The 17,285-nt window shown below is 42.2% G+C and overlaps 1 protein-coding gene across 1 annotated transcript in view; it reads left to right on the plus strand.

Moving 5' to 3' along the window:
• The first annotated feature begins 1,795 nt into the window (after window positions 1-1,795).
• Window positions 1,796-17,285, plus strand: part of NCOA2 (nuclear receptor coactivator 2) — a 62,582-nt gene continuing 47,092 nt past the window's right edge. The window contains exons 1-2 of the mRNA XM_088520342.1: window positions 1,796-1,902; window positions 2,180-2,352. Of these exons, the coding sequence (XP_088376468.1) occupies window positions 1,820-1,902; window positions 2,180-2,352 (256 nt within the window). The 5' untranslated portion in view covers window positions 1,796-1,819. The remainder of the gene's footprint in view (window positions 1,903-2,179; window positions 2,353-17,285) is intronic.

Raw genomic sequence — 17,285 nt, forward strand, 5'->3', positions numbered from 1 at the left:
AACAAACTGATAATGCTTCTGAGAAACAGGTTTAATGGTTCAGAAGTGCAAATAAAAAAAACCTCTTTGTTTAGCAAAAGTTTTGCTAACTTTAACATGGGGAGAAGGTCCTAGTTTCAAAATAGTGGTCTTGTTTTTTTCCCTTACATGCAGAAAGATGAAGTTTTGGTGCTAGTGGAGGGAGGTTGGTGTTAATGCATCTTCCAAAGGCTCGTGTCACGGACACAGAGGATTTCCTGCTGGGTAGTGTCGGTGTGAGGGGAGGAAGAGTCACGCTTTGTATGTGTGAGCTTCGGATAAACCCCGAGTCCCGCAAAAATGAAGTTCTCGTTAAAGTTACGTGGGAAGAGCAGGTGGGGTAACTCTCCAGAACTCCCCTGCTTGCTTTTCTGGGATGGTGGGATGCAGGGAAGCTCGCTCTGAATGCTCACCCAGACTTGAACTGCCCCTGGTGAATGTGCAAGAGCCCTTCTTGAACTGCTCTGCTTGCTTGTCTCTGGAAAGATGCTGGACTGATCTGCATTTCTCAGGTGTCATTTGGGAAGCCTTAGGAAAGAAGGCATTCCCCAGCTTAAGTTTTCTTCTGAACTTTAGGGCACCATCTGAGTCTCATTCAGCATTCACATGATCTCAGGGCTGTGCTGCTCTCATCATGATCACTGTTTTTTTTTTTTTTTTCTCTCACCCTTGGCTACTGAAAAATTATGGTTTTAAGTACAATAAGGACTTACTGCAAATGCTCAGCAGGGCAAGCAGTGAGCTGAGATAGGCAGTTGTTCAGAGTATTGGGCATCCCGGGCTGCACGAGTTCCGTGCTCTGCAGCGAGGCGGGTCGGGGCTGGTGCGAGGCCACGGGGACGTCCCCGGCCGCGGAGCTGCTGCTGGTGCCTCTTCCCATCCAGCCCGACCGCTCTGCTGGGCTGCAGCACCCAGAAGTTCTTGCTCTCCTGCAAGTGGGTGGCTCTCAAAACACTGGCGGCATGTATATGTGTACATCTATGTATATGTCAGTGTGTAAATATATATATTCACACCTATATATGTATGTATATGTGCATACACATATTCATGTACAACAGAATAGAGAAGAAGATAGCGCAGGTATTATCCAAACAGGCTCCGTCACCATTCCTGTCAAGACCTTGTGAATCCCCAAAGGGAAGAGGAAAGAAAATCCCAGTCTTTCTGCTCCCTGTCTGCCTTGGGCCACCAGTTTGACAGGTCATTTGGAAACGGATGGGAACAACCGGCAGGTTCATTTTCCTCCCACTCTTTATCAAAAGCACCCGGTGAGTTTCTATTCGAGATGCAGTTTAGCCATCCAGAGGCTGCATCTTCTGCAGCCTTGTGAATTTGCCCTCTCCCGCCCTTCTTAAGAGCAATAACTGAGCAAAGGGCTTCCTAAAACATGAGTTTAGGGCCTGGTGTGGAGCTGGCACTGGGAGCAGACATGTGGTTTTAGTTTTAACACGTGGTAGCTTGATATGTTATTTTCCTCATGAAATAGATTAAACATGTAAAATACTTGTCAGTTGCTCAGCGATACCCTGGAACAGGCTGCTCAAAGAGGCTGTGGAATCTCCTTCTCTGGAGATCTTCCAAACCCACCTGGATGCCACCCTGTGCCCCGTGCTCTAGGTGTCCCTGCTGGAGCAGGGGGGTTGGACTAGAGGTCCCTTCCAACCTCAGCCATTCTGGGATTCTGTGATTTTAGCATGGAACAAGAGATTTGGAAGTATAAGCAGAACTACTCATGGCTTCTCCAAAATAACTCTTTCCCTATACTTTCTTCTTTTTCAGTTGCTGATATGTGTTCAAGATGAGTGGGATGGGAGAAAATTCCTCTGACCCGTCCAGGGCAGAGTCACGAAAGCGCAAGGATCCTGATCAGCTTGGACCCAGGTTAGACCATTTATGATCTACAAGTCTCTGCTAATCATCCTTATTCTTCAAACAGCTAAGGAGAGACTACTTTCTCTTAACTTTTGCTGTGTGTAACAGAGCTAGGCAAGCTTTCCTAATGTAGCTCACTAATAAAATTCTGTTTGCCTAATTTCTTTAAGATATGTTTTTGTAGTTGGAGCAGTTCATTTTACTTTTATCAAATTACTGTCATTTTTCAAGCTGTCCAGGAGGCAAACAAACTGACACCAAATACATTTTTAAACTCCTATTTCAGCCCTAAAAGAAGCACTGAGAAACGTAATCGAGAGCAAGAGAATAAATACATAGAAGAACTTGCAGAACTGATTTTTGCAAATTTTAATGACATCGACAACTTTAACTTTAAACCTGACAAATGTGCAATCTTGAAAGAAACTGTGAAGCAAATTCGTCAGATAAAAGAACAAGGTAAGAGAACTTATTAATTGGCTTTGAATATTTTAACTTGTTTATTTTTATTTTGCTTTTGGCAAACCTTTTCAGCTTTTCTTCAAATTTCCAAGTTTTTTTTTAGTTGTTAAGAAAATATATTGTAATACAACGTGAGTGAAGTGTTAAATGTCTTTCCAGCATTTTCAAATTAGGCTTCATGTAGAGTTCAGAAATTACTTAGAAAATAAGTCAGTGTGATGGAATTGAAATCTGGTGTATTTTCACAAAAGTTAGCGTTGCACTACAGTTAAAAAAAAACCCAAAGAAGCCAAAAAACCCACCCTTTTTGTATATACTTTCATGAATGATGAATCCATTTAAAATAGGAATAATCCACAAGTGTGAGGTATGAAAGTTTTTTGTATTCCCCCATTTGCTTTCTTTGTTCATATGAATAGATATTGTGGACTAAATTATCTACGTCCCTTAAATTATAACGTCATATCCTGAACTACAATAGATTTGAAACTATTCTAATCTCTAGATAGAGTCCTGTTATAAATGCAAAGTAGAGAACGTGACAGTTTTCTTCCTGTTCTTTGTCCAGAAGATTAGTTTTGTATTTCTTTTCTTTTGATATGCTTCCTATTTAAAGAAAAAAGATTTTAGAAACTTGAAAAATTTGTGGGTTTGTTTGTGGCATAAATTAATCCAGACAGGCACGAGTAGTACTGCAGGTGTTTGGGAGAGAGAGATTCAGATTCTTAAAGTGTGTGCATCTCTCTTTAGGGCAATATTGGATTCTCTTCAAAACTGGTGGTTGGAGTAATTCCTTTAGCTTTTAAATGCCTTCATGAGCATCCTTCTTTTGCTCAGTATTTAAGGTTTCTTTGGGAAAACAAGACTTCCCTGTCCATACTGTGTATGTAAATTTATAAAAGCAGAGATTCCAGGTTGTGTGATTTGAGTGTAGGTTCGTTCCTAAAGCAAGTAGGTTAGCAGACCTGTTCAAAGCTAAGTGGGAAGTATCGCATTTTATGTCAGCTGCCTCTGAAGTGTCTGTATTTGATTAATCTTTAGGAATGTTCCTATTTCTCAATTTCTTCTGCTAAGTTGCCATAATTTACATAGCAGTCAAGCTGGGAAGTCAACGGGGAAGGAGCTATTCCCAATGAGAGCAAAATGGTGCTTTGCCTGCGGAGCGGGCGCGCAGAGGCAGACCTGGGAGCCCCCTTGACGGGTTTCTCGGCACGTTCAAAGCGTGATGACTCGCAGCAAGTTCAGAGCCAGGTTCAGAAGTTTGGCTCTAGCTAACGAAACTCTGGCAAATCCAGCATTTCATATGGCTGAAGAAGCCATATGAAAAACAGTTTTTTTTCTGTTACGTAAGGCAACTTCCTGGGCTGCTTCACACTCATCAGACCAGGTCGCGTTAAAATTATTTAAGCTGTCGTGGACTACCAATAGTGCTGGAATTGCACCAAAACCGAATGTGCACTTCATTTGCTAAGCCCATAAAGATTTATTTTAAACAACTGGAAATGCAGTTGTAAGACAGACTAAAATGCTATGAATATTTTTCATTAAAACAAGTAAAAGTAGCTTGCAACCACTGAGCAATAAAAGTAAAAATACTTTTTATGGTGATTTGCTGCACAAGGTTCTTCACCTGAGAATAATTAGACTGTCTGACAAGTCTTTGTATCTCTACATATAAAACTCAGCTAGCTATGGACTAAACTAGACTTTACTCCTTTCCAAGGGGTACTGCAAAACACTGAGCTCTTCAAGGTGTTCATTAACAGTATCTCAGGAGCTAGAGACAAAGATTAGAATACCGGAAATTATTCCTTTGAGCTAATTGATAGTTTAATAACTGCTTCCTACGGTTTGCTTTTAAGTCTGTTTGCTTTTAAAGCACTTTAAAGGGATTTTTGGTTTTACGTATAAAATTTTAATTTTAAGAAACTATTCAAATCACAGCATCTTATGAAATGCAGCTTTGTTTCGGAACAGACACTTGGATAATAAGTAGGACTTCAGTGGTCAAACCATGTAAGCAATACAGGGCACCTCTCCATCTGTTGCATGCTGCAAAAAACCAGTGACCTCATCGAGGCGAACATGCCGAAAAGCTAGCATGGATTTTACTGTTGCTCTCACAGTTGGCAGGAAGCTCATGGCATCACAGTGGGAATCCTGAGCTTGTATCATCCATCATTTAAATCTGTTTTTAATGGTTCTGAATCCTTCTCATTGCTTCTGCACTGCTAACGAGTGAAAATGAAGAAGGAAGGAGTACCCCTTGATATTCGGTTCCTATGTTAAGCTTGCTGGGCAGGTAGCTGAAAAAATTTGTAGGGTTTTTGCCATAGTAATACTGTATGATTTAGTATAATACTACACTGATACATTTGGCATGCAAATACATATTTGCAGTAATATATCTGTTATCTTTACATCAATTCTCACAGAATATGCTTAAAAGTTTCTTTAGTTGTGGCAGGTTAGAGATTCATTTTATTATGTGTGAGTAACTGAATTCATTAAATCAGTTAAAGATACCTGGAAGATGTAACCATTAGATGTATTTTGGTCTGGGTCTGGGTTTTGGTCTGGGTTTTTAAAATGTTTTTAGTACTTGGGAGCATGAAGATGAGTTTCTTTACAAAAGCTTAATTTTCTTCTGTGGCCATTTACTGAATTGTTGGGTAGAGATTTGCGGATGTCCAGAGGAGATGGAAAAATGTGATTTTGACAGGAAGATGGAACAGCAGTTGTATTCATGTAAATCCTAAATGAAATATTCCTGTGGGTGATAATGAGACCTGTGTTGCAAGCGGCTTGGGAAAAAAACAAAAACCCTTTCGTTCAGTTACATATTTGTGGCACGCAAGTGGTATATAAAGATGTTTATATATTTGTCTTACATGGTCATCCCAAATCTTAGCTCTCTTGTTATTTGTGGCCCATGTTATACCAACTATAAGAATAGTAGTCATATATGTTCCAGATGTGTATATAGCGTAGACAGATGTGTTCAAGCACATTAAGTTCTGATTTGTACATGTACATGTTAGATTTAAAACTTTTGGTTAAGGAAAGTATAAGGACCACTGGGGGTGAATGTTCCTTCATATGTGAGACAACCAAGCAGCTGTATTTTTTATTATCTTCCTTAAGTGCAATCAGCAAAACAGTGCCTGGTTGATTTACGATCCTGTATTTCGTTTTCTTGAACTTCAGCATTTTTGACAAATTAATTTAAGTTTCATTCATTTAAGCACTTCTGAAAATGATTTTACATATCTCAAGTCAACAAACTCCAATACCAGATGAAAGGAATCTGGATTTGCTTCTTCCTCTTGTGTTAGTTTATAATCAGTGGGACTGTTTCACATCAATCTCATTTGATTTTATATCTTATGCTAGGTTTGTTTTTCCTTTAGCTCACATAATCCGAGTGATTGCCTCATCCTTTACTTTTCCTAGTATGTTCTTGGTTGCCACGTCCTCCTCTGGTTGGTATTCGCCTTCCGCGCATTCAGAGGGGCATGGGGATGCCCAGGTGCTCCCTTGTGTGCCGGCTCTGCCTTCCCTCCGTGTCCCGCTCCCCTGTGGCCCCGTTGCTGGCCGGCGTTGGCGCTCCGCACGTTAACTTTGCGGTAGGGCAGTGCGGGGCTGTGGGGAGGCTGATTACCAGCCTAGCTGTTAACGTGCACAGCTGAGCTGTCAGGTCTTGTTTTCAGCACAGCCCTTCCCGACAGGCCCTGCATGAGTGAATCACTGTGTGAAAGCCAAGCAACGCCGGGAGAAAGAAGTTGTTGATGGAGAGAGACGTGCAGGAGTTTTCGGACCAGTATGAATTAAGAACTCTTGTTGTTAATCCTGTGTATCTGCTTTACTTCTGGTTGCACATCTGATCTGAAAAACAGCTTTTGCTTCCTGATAGCCTGCTCCCTTCTAACCACATGTTCACTCCAGCAGATACCGTGTTGTTGCCTCCAGCACCAGTACGCAAGGAAAATCACTTGCTATAGGAAAACAACATGGCCTTAAAGCTGTAATGAGATGCGAGTTTGGCTGCTGCTACTTTTAATTTATCAGATCTGAATTCAGATTCATATTTCACAAGGTATTTAAGCAGCTGCCTAACTTTAAGCACATGAGTAATCCCTGCTAAGTCAGTGGAACTACTTACAGTTTAAAGTTATGTGCATAAATATCTTACCCAGTCAGCGTATTAATACAAGAAGGCATATGCAGACATGGTTTTGGTTCTTGTTTTTGCTTTGCAAATATTTTGGTTGGGCAATTTTACATATTACGTGTAAGTAAATTGAGCGGTCAAGATTTAAAATTGGTGCCATCGTCTGCACTGATTTGTCGTTTTTGAATCCTTTTTGAAGGACTTCTGCGTGGCTATTATAACTTACAGGTGCTGCACAGGCTGGTAGGATTTTAAGAGCGAATTAAGTGTCAGAGGAATTTGTGCTGTGGAAGTAGAGCAATTAAGGCGTAACGTTTACCAAAAAAATCTATTACTGAATTTGCTTTGCTGTCTCCTCTACCTGAGCCTAGCGGGGAATGATGCAAGTGCCTTTAATCTTCCTCTGAGCATTGTAGAGCTCCTGGGCTAAGTACCCAGTTAGGGTGACTTTGCTACTACCGTGCCTCCAGAGAGATGTGGATTCAGGGAACAATTTGATCAGTTTTTAGGTAATGCGAAACGTCAGTTTCTTTTCTGTCTCCAATGAAATGTAGGTGTTAGAGAGCAAATTTGCCAAGTGTGACATTTCCCAGCTTTTGCTTATTTTACTGGGTCTGTGTATCGTGCAGGCTCGTGGGCTTGGGCCTTGTCTATGTACAAATTAAGGTGCTTCAACTATGCTCATACTTTTCTGTGGAAGCAGTATTAACATTTTACCAGTGTGATTTATGAGCAGAGCAGCTGACGGCACCCTTATGACTTGTAGCTGTGTCTACAGCAAGCTCCAGCTCTTATTGTGGCAAAGACACCAAAATGAACCTCAAACTTCAGTGAAAATCAAGAAGGCAGCATAAAATCTATGCAAGTAACAGGGTTTAGTTGAGTAGTTTTTTTTTTTTTCTTCCTGAATCACAGCTAAAATGCTGTTTTAGAATAGATACAGCTTTGTTCCCCAAAGTTAATGAGACTGTTCACTCGTCCTCTGGTTAGGCGATTTAAGTAAACCTTGCGATTATTTATTTTAACTAAGAACGGTAAGAGGGCGGATATCAAGTTGTTGTTGCAGAAGCTGCAGGCTGCTTTTAATCCGTGAAACCAGGGGGCTGCGAAGGTGGCGGCTCAGCCCCCGTCCCGGCCGGGGGCTCCTGTCTCCTGGCGCACGTTGACTCCTGCGTTCATGGACTCGTGGAGCTGTGGGTCTAGAAGGGAGCCCTGAGCTGCCCGCGTGGCCACGGGACGACTGAGCAGAGCCACGGACTGTCCAGCCCCACCGTTTGCTCCCATGGGATGAGGCTCTCAGTGCCCTTCAACTTGTGATGAAGGTGGTGGTGAAGGATGACTTCAGGTCTTGAAGTTTTAGACTGGGCAGCCAGACTTGGTCTCCGGGTTTTGGAGGAGGAGGAACTAAATGTGAACTCATACCCCTTAAGATAATTTTGTTTTTTACAAATAGTAATTATTGGCAGGTGGCACAGGAAATCTTGCTTGCTTGTTTTACATCCTGCTTGTATTCTGCTTTTCTCTGATCTTTTTCTATTTTGTTTTCTTTTGTAACTTCTAAGCAACTAAGGCAGAAAAATCATTCCAAACTAGCGGAGCATTGGGCATAAAGTATTTCTGAGATAGAGATCTCCCCTCACTTTTTATCCTGTTGTGCTGCAGGTTGTTTATAGTATGGTGTGTGGCCTCAGAGATAGTTGTGATCTACATTAGTAGTGTTGTAACTTGGGGAATGCTACAAAGGGCTAAGGTGTTCTGCTATACTTAACATGCTTTTGAGGATATGTCTAAAGTGCTGCCTCTTTGATCTTTGTAGGAGTTTTTGTTACTTTAATATCTAACAATCGTGGGATGTTTTTTATTATTTTATTTATTTATTTTTGGAAGAGTAGTAAAAGTGCACTGGATAAGAAAGATGGAGACATTTCTTCCTGACATTTAAGATTCTTGGAAACTGCCCTCGCTTCACTGACAGTATGTATCTGTCAGGCTGCATTTAAACTCTCACTGAATGTTCTAAGGTTCAAAACTTTACAGTTTTCCTTTTGTAGTGTATCATGTAACTTCCCATGGATACAGTCACTAAATCTCATTAAAATGTTCAGCAATTTACATTTTGGGAAGAAAAAAAAAAAAGCTGATGTTTTCCACCAGCTGCTGTATCTTCGGAGGAATCTGCTCAAGGAGAAGGAGTAATTTCAGGTACTAAGGAAGCATTTGAGTCATAACGCTTGTGTCTGCAGTTGCTGTTGCATCTGGAAAGCGTGCAGTGACATTTGACCACCAGGACTTTCTCTGTGCTTCAGAAGGGTGAATGCAACATGCTGGTCTCAGCTGCACATAAAGCAAATAAATGGACAAGTAGATTAGACATCAACGTGACTATCTTTGTGGAGCACATTAACTTGACTGCCTTTGTGGAGCTTAATTTATGGAATAGCAAATTAATTTACTGAGAGCAGTGTTGATACTGCAGTCAAAATAAGACAATCTATTTTAAGGAAGCTGGCTTTTGTTACACAGCTTTTATCTTTTCCTTTTAAAGACTACAGCCTGAAAAATGATCATATAATATTTACTCACAATGGGGTGCAATGCCTTTTATACCATGTTTGAATCTTGAAAACCTGTGGATTCGCAGCACATTAAAAGAGTATTGATCAAAGGTTCCTCTGTGTTCAAACCGGAACCAAGATAATTACATCTGTTTTAAGTCATATATTTTGTTATTTCCATAAAAGATTGTTTATATGGATAACAATCCATTTAATTAGAAATAAGGGTTCATAAACATGAAATGGCTGAGGGTATGAACTGCGGCTACTACTTTTAGTGTCACGTTTGTCTATACAAACCCATAGGTTGTAACTAGGGAAAAAAAACATAACCTGAAGATTGATGGGTGACATAGAAAGAGGATCATCTATTTGCTTTGTCATGTGCAGTTGTTGAGCTTTTAGTGAGTGTCCTTAAATAGACGATGCGATGGCCAAGATATATGTACCTTTGCAGTTCCTTTGATTATTAGGGTTTATTGGCACATCCCTATGTGCTTCCCAAGGCAAGAGTCTGCAGCGAGCGCGTTGTAACACGCACGTACCTCCTGCCGCTTACTGCCGAAAGCAAACCGCTCTTCTCCACCAGTTTGATTTCATCTTCTTAAAAGAATGAAACGAGGGGAGAGCAAACGTCAGTAAGATGAGAAAAGGGCATAAGTAAGTTCTGTTAAATGTATCAAAGCAGAAATACTTGCAGCCGTTCTGTAACTGGAGATGCTGCAGATATTGCTGTGTTACCTGCAATAGCGTCCGGGTCTAGTGCTTTGGAAAGAGCCATGTGGTGCTACCTCTGTATATTTAGGTCCTATTGCTCTGGAAGCGGAAAGGCATTTCCCTGCAAACCCTCCTTTGGTTTGAGGCACAGATTTTGTTGCAAATTTGTAGCAAATTAATGAGGAATTAGGTGCACTGTGTGCCACATCGACCCTCCTGGTCAGGTTTTTTCTTTCAAAATATGTGCTGTAATTCTGTGGAAGTTCTTGGCATGATGTAGCAGTCTCTGCATGAAACATTTTGGCTCACGCTGCGGCAGAGATCAGACTAGACAATTAGAGTGTTGTCTTGTCATCTTAAGATGTGCAAATATGAAAGGAACTAGCCTTTTACTGGTTACTTTTTCTTCTGAGGCACAATTTCCTAGAAAGACTTGGAACAGCCCCCAGTTCCCATGATCTTTCCGAGAGATACGTCTTCCCGAGGCAGGTTATTCTATGTCAAATTAGGTCTGGGACCATGTTCAACGTTAAAAAGGAAGTGTGTTTATATATAACAATTGATTCACTTGGAAAATGAAAAGAGAAGAGGAAGAGATGTCAAGGTTGTAAATTCTAAATATAGATTGGAAAATTGGGACGGACCCTCATTCAGATGCTTTTTTTTTCCCTGATGTTTTGATTGTTTTGGTGCTGAGTAGAAAACACCTAGCTCCAATAACACAGTGTTTTTCCTGTCTTACTTCTCTTTTGCCAACCTTTTTTCCTTTACAGTGTGGAGAAAATATCTGAATGTTTCAGTTTATTTTTCTACCTTTAGCTATTTCTTAACCTTGTCCATGATTTTTCTGAAAGCAGTGATCCCTGTCAGTAGCTGTCAAAAGCGATCTTTCAGGTAGAAGAGATACTCTTCCCCTGTTTCTCCCTTTTCTCATGAAGGCCTTTATTTTTCAGCCTGTGCCATTTTCCTTTCATTTCTGTCCTTTTTTTTAAATACTTCTCCTGCATTTTGCTGTTCACTTCTCCCTCGTTATTACTCTTTTTATGGTTAAAACTGCACTGAAGTCAAGTATCGGGACAAGCTGATGTCACCACAGTTGTGACCGTTTTGATCAATTTTTGTTTTCTCTCTGATGCTCTTTTATTGGAGTCTGTTTTTTTTTTTTTTTTTTTTCCTGTAGCACTGCAACAAGAAATCATCAAATAGTTTTGCAGAATGTGATGAGACTTGCTGATGAATTTTTGACTGTTACAGTGATCGATACTGTGATCTACCAAAATTACTGTTAAACTTGTAAGTTGAGTCACTGTCTACCTAACTATCTGAGATGCTGATTCTTAACTGGACATTACAATAATACAGCTTGTTGGGCTGTCTGTGTTGAAAGTACAATTAATGTTTGCAGTTGGCAGTCAAAAATATAAAGATGCCCTGCAAACTTTTTATCTCCCTTGTTCAACATCAGTGATAGAGGGAGGGAGGCTATTTAAAAGACCTTTTTTTTTAAACATAACTGGAGATGGGTATTGGCTTTGCTGCGATTTGTTGCGAGTTACGGTACAAGAATCCTGCTCTTCCCTTTTGCTTTGTCGTATTTGTGGAAGTTGTCATTATTGCTTTGTTTGAAGCTCAGAAAAGAGGTCATCTGTTACCTCAACAGCTCAAAACCTTTCCATAGTGAGTAGACGACTTACAAAAGCACTTAGAATTTGGATATGTAGATCAAAAAACAGTGTCTTCTCACAAGGCTACAGGGATTGAAACGTTTGGGTTGAGATGGACCCAGAGTCCTGTGTGAAATAACAGCTGCTAGTTAAAAGGTACGGATTCGGACCCGGTTCGTGGGCGTAGTCCCTACAATGACCTAGTTCCCAGGAAAGACCATCCTGAGTGAGGGCAGACCCTGCTCTCCAGCATTCCCTGGTGCTGGCCGTGAGATTTGGAGAGCTCAATGCTGCAGCGTGGCCCCGCGCTCCGGCTGCCTGGCGTGGGCAGCGTGTGAGGGGCAGAGCGACCCCCTGCCCGGCGCGGGCAGCGTGTGAGGAGCAGAGCGGCCCCCTGCCCGGCACGGGCAGCGTGTGAGGAGCAGAGCGGCCCCTGCCCGACACGGGCAGCGTGTGAGGAGCAGAGCGGCCCCTGCCCGACACGGGCAGCGTGTGAGGGGCAGAGCGGCCCCTGCCCGACACGGGCAGCGTGTGAGGAGCAGAGCGGCCCCCTGCCCGGCGTGGGCAGCGTGTGAGGGGCAGAGCGGCCCCCTGCCCGGGATGGGCAGCGTGTGAGGAGCAGAGCGGCCCCCTGCCCGGGATGGGCAGCGTGTGAGGGGCAGAGCGGCCCCCTGCCCGGTGTGGGCAGCATGTGAGGAGCAGAGTGGCCCCCTGCCCGGGATGGGCAGCGTGTGAGGAGCAGAGCGGCCCCCTGCCCGGCACGGGCAGCGTGTGAGGAGCAGAGAGCCCCAGGGTACACGACAGCCACCATGGCCACACCGGACCCTCCACGCCGGCGCTGCTCCAGCCGCCATAGGGCTCTCACTCTTCGGGCAGCTCCTCGCCCTTGGCAGAGCCGGGAAGGTAACGCTCGCTGGGGAAACACGGCCAGCGCTGCTGTTTGTGTTTACACCGTGCTTCAGCGAGATGCACCGAGCTGCTCTGGTTTGGAAGGCTGCGTTGCACAACGCCGTGCTGGCTGTAACTCCTTCCAGCAGCTGTTCTCTCCTCCTCCTGCACCTGAAGTCATACGGCCACTGCTGAAATATGTGAAACAAATCATACATGCAGTCTCACAGAACTTGGATTGAATTTTTTCCTTCCGCAACTGAAATGCAAAGGTAAGCAGGTTCTTTCAGGGAGCTTTTATTTTTCCTTCTGCCCGCCTTGCCGGTACAGGAGCATCTCTGTTTCTAAATGCACTTATCTGTGTGGCTGGAGCCTGCGCAGATGGGCAAGACAAGCAGGGAGAGGGACCCCAGCTCCTATTTCTGAATCCGCGGCTATTATAGCACCAAAACTTGGCTTGTCCTTAACGATTTAGAGCTTTTTTTTTCTAAAGAATTTATCTGCTCCAATCTGGGCTATTAGAAGCAGTAGGAGCCCTGTTACCCATGTTAGCATGGACACATTAAATTAAGCTCATTTCTGTTCTTCCTTAGCTGTCTTCAATTATCTGCGCTCCATCTTGGCCTACGCTTTATTATGGAAACCCTTTTCTCTCACGAACATCCTAGGGGAGCTCATGAGCCATCGTATTTCTTTTTGGTGCACCATATTAGGTTTCTAGAAAACTTTGCAGTCGCCTGTGGCAGTTTGTTCTTTGCCTGTTGTTGGGAATGATTGGGTATGTCACGAAGATTTATCGTCAGCATCCTAAAATAAAGATATTTTGTAATCATGGTGATGTGGCACTCGAAGAAAGGCAGGCATCTGTTTCCTTTTAGCAGTTGGTTGAGTGCATGAGAGTAAGGCTTCAAGAAAAAGAGTCTGGCTAGATTAATATGCCTCTACAGTATGTTATTTTGGCCTAAGTTTTGGAAACCTATATGTTTAATTAGCTTGGCAATTGTATTTGCAAATCCTAGGCTAAGGAGTGTTAACCCTTGTATCTGTATTTTCAAAATGCTGCCTGTGTCTTTATGCTTCAGAGAAATAACTGGAGAGCTGTTACCATTTGTGAAAGCAATATATTGTTCCTGAGACAGCAACAGAGCTTTTAAGTAAATTATCCAGTCTTGCCCCATTTCTTGTCTTTGAAAACATCAGCTTGGCCAACCTTCAAAAGATCATGGTGCTTTATGCATTTAGATATTTATGTTTTTAGAAATGAATTATCAAAACAAGATGAAGTTACTCATTAAGCAAATATCTAACACTTACAAAATTGTAAAAGCCAAAAAAACCCACACTTTCTGTGCCAATTCAGTGCAAATTACTTAGTTAAACTGAGTGATACCAAATATTTATATCTAATATTTTAGTGCAGAGGACCAAGCTTGGGCCTCTTTTGAACTTCAGCCATATTAGTGTAGCAGATTTTAAGTTAACAGTGGTAAATGGATAGTGTTTCCTGTTATATACAGATTTACAGGAATATCTTCAAGTCATCTGAATACCTACAAAGACAGAATTATTTTCTGAATGTGTATTCAACTAGAGGAACTAGTTAAGTACCTCTAAGGTATTTTTGTGCAGGGCTTTGCCACCTTACTTGACCTGTGGTGCATTATAGGTGCTCCTAAAATACCCTGAATTAGAGCACAAACACGTAGAGATGTGAGATTATACCAGATGATATTGCTTTCCTGGGAAGCATGAATCTGAAAAATAAATCGAGCATTTTAAGCCAGTGAAAATTACACAGTCTCAGCACCCTTCTGGATTTTGGCCTTTTAATGGGGGTAGTTAGCTAGGCAGGCTGACTTTTGATGGTTCATTTATTGGTTCTCTTCCATAGACAGTCAATATATTCTGTAAAGAATAGTGTTATTGGAGTTTTTGGAGAAAAGAAAAAGAATGTAGGCAAATACTCACGTGCAGATACACACGCATGCACACACCTGATGTTTTGGGTTCCAAATTAAGCACCCTTTCGTTTCAATAAACACCGAAACTCCTCAAATATTTTAATAAATCTACAGTAGCAGAACAACATCATCTTATTCCTCCCTACTGCTCAAAATTTAAGGGAAAAAATCTCTGTGGTAGCATGGCCAGAAGGTCAACAGATGAAGGTGGCGATGGAAACTTAATTCCAAGTTCAAGAGTTGTTTATGATAAACAACCTTCCAAGCACAACGTGCTAGTTAGAAGTCTCTCCACTGTTTAAAATGAGGCTTTGGGTGAGAAATAACCTTTGGATCCAGGGTCATTTTAAGCCTTGTCTTAGATGTCCCAGATGCCAGTTGGCCTACTGTGTCTTTACAGATAAATAAAAATATTAGAAGGATTCTCAGCAGGGAAGTTATTTTGCCCACTTTGTTGCTTTGCATTTTTATTGGGTGCTGGAATGGATCAAGTCATGGAGGACGTGGGGTCCTGGGCAGGCCACGTTTGTTCTTCAGCTGCCTTTCAAGCTCCAGGAGTTGGGCTGTAATCCTGGGGTTTCCCAATTCCCAGTGTTTAATGGGAACAAGAGACTTTGCGAGGTCACCCCAGGTTTGAATATGCTGCATTGAATACATGTGGAAATAGTGGGTGAACATTGCTGCAAAGACTGCTATTCCTGTTGATAATTTTGTCACTTTTCGTTGCTGTTAAATCCAAGAGTTCGGAGTATTGAGAGAAGCTATTTAAGTGTATTACTGGAGGGCCAGACTCAGCCTTGACCTGAACCGAGTTACGTGCCAGCAGTGTGGACCCCATCACCCCTGAATAACTGTGTTGGGCTCCCACCTCTTGTGGGGAAGGGGGGAAAGAGTTTCTTTCACAGGTGCCTTTTCCTCAGTAAATCACCCCCGCTTGAATATATATACCCAGGGTAATGCTGTACTTGCAAGTAGTTGCCGGAATCCCCGAAAGAATTGCCTCCTTTTTTGAGTTACAAAGTTAAATTCAAAAGATAGACTTCTACTTTTCTTAATTAAGAAGAAACAGGGATCACCGATGTGATGATGCAAAAAAAGAGGCAAAATGGGAGTAGGGTAAGAAGGAACTGAGGAAGAAGTATTAAAATACACTCTAATGGATTTAGCAAAAATACATATGGAGACTCTGAGCTCTTTCTGTCCAGTAGCTAAATTTTGTTCTTAGTAAGTTGAGATTTATGATTTTTGTTCTCGCCCTCCTTATTCTCTTCCACTTTAAGTGAGCTGCAGAAAATTGTTTCCCAGGCAGTGCTTTCAAAAGCAGCTGTACAGGGTGAAAAAATTGCTGACATGAACAAAACAGGACAATGGAGAAGTGTCAAAAGAACAGAATTAAGCAAAAGAAGGCTATTGTTAATTTTATGTATTTTTAACTTGCTTTGCTTCTATTCCAAAGCCCAGGCTGGCTTTGCTGTTCTAATTTTACTTCGGGGTTTGTGAAAATTTTAAATATTGGCTGCTGCTCCAGGATTTTTCCGAGCTCAGACACGACCCATGGCTCGTGCAGCGGCTCGTGCGCGTTTGGCTGGACGTGGCGTTTCTGTGCGGGCGCGAGGCCCCTCGCCCTGCTGATCCCGTATGGATGGTTTGCACCTAGGCAAGGGGTTGCTGCTCTCCACGCTCAGCCTGGGGGAGCGGAGAAGGAGGAGCGGAGCTGGGAAGGGCCGTTTCCCTTGAGCAAATATTAAGCTTAGCACTTTCAGATGCCTTCCGGCTCCGTCCGCAGTGCCCCCTCGCTCTTGAGGGACGCTCACTGCGTAAACGTGCTGTGAAAAAGTGCAGCTGTGTTGTGTTTTTTTTTTTTTTCTTTATTTTATTTTAGTATGCACTGCAGGAGATTTCAACAGCCTGATGATATATCGTGCATTAATGCTGAAAAGATAAACACATTTGGAGAGCACAGGAAGGCCTCGTGTTTTTATGTTAGCAGAATGCTTCCTAATGAATAGGAACGTGCTGCTGGCTTCGCGGAGCCATATGGCAGCTTTTCTAATTTTAGGTCAGTACAGATGCATAATTCTCCCTTATTTTACCTCCTGAAACCTTCCTGGGATGTTGCATAGTTTCTCCGGCAAGGTTCAGTCTATAGTTCTCGAGTGAAAAATGTGCTCAGGAGTCTAATGGCTCCCTTGCTCTATGCGATGATAGAGCAACTCCCTTCGCTGCAGCCTCCCTTCCCTAAAATATTAGCTGCCTTTATTTACAGGGGTGACATAAGCTGCTCCTAAAACCGATCACTGAAATAGTTACTGTTTCTTCGACATTGGTCTTTTGAAAAATTAGCTGGTTTCGGGGAGGAAAACAACAACTTGGGTTGAGGCAGCGTGGACTGGTTAGCAAATGTGCAGATGGGTATCAGCTTCCAGTTGGGCCCTGGCTTCCCAGGCTTTGAATTATGCAACTACAAGACAAAACTTCTTTCCCTGTGGTTAACCAAGCATCAAAATAGCTTGGGCTTTCTTTACTGCTCAGCTTCATCATGTGTTGCATTTTTTGTGTCATGATCCAAAGCTACTAACATTACCAAATGGAATCTTCTTTTATCTTTTTTTCTTACTCTTCTTTTTTTTTCTGCTTTCTTTTTCTTTTCTTTTTTTTCTTTTTTTTTTTCTTAAGCTAATACCTTTGAAGGTACTTTTTGTGTGGCCCTATTCATGTTACCTGCTTTCTGTCCAGGGCTGCCATCAACATCATCATTTAGCTAGTCATCTGCAAGTGTTATTAAATCTAATATTTTAAAGGGTCATATCAGCTGAAATCTACCAGTTTGGCTATTAGTCTTCCTGGCAAATGTTAACATTAGGTTCTAACATCACATCTGTCCCTGTCCTTGGCCAACTACGCACTTTTACTATTTCCTTATTTGTTTGTTTGTGCTTTACTGTTACCCAGTAAGTTGGGAGAGATCAGAAGG

This window comes from Tinamus guttatus, unplaced genomic scaffold (genome assembly GCF_059628265.1).
Source record: "Tinamus guttatus ecotype Peru unplaced genomic scaffold, ASM5962826v1 Tinamus_guttatus_pri_ptg000086l, whole genome shotgun sequence".
NCBI classification, from domain to species: Eukaryota; Metazoa; Chordata; class Aves; order Tinamiformes; family Tinamidae; genus Tinamus; species Tinamus guttatus.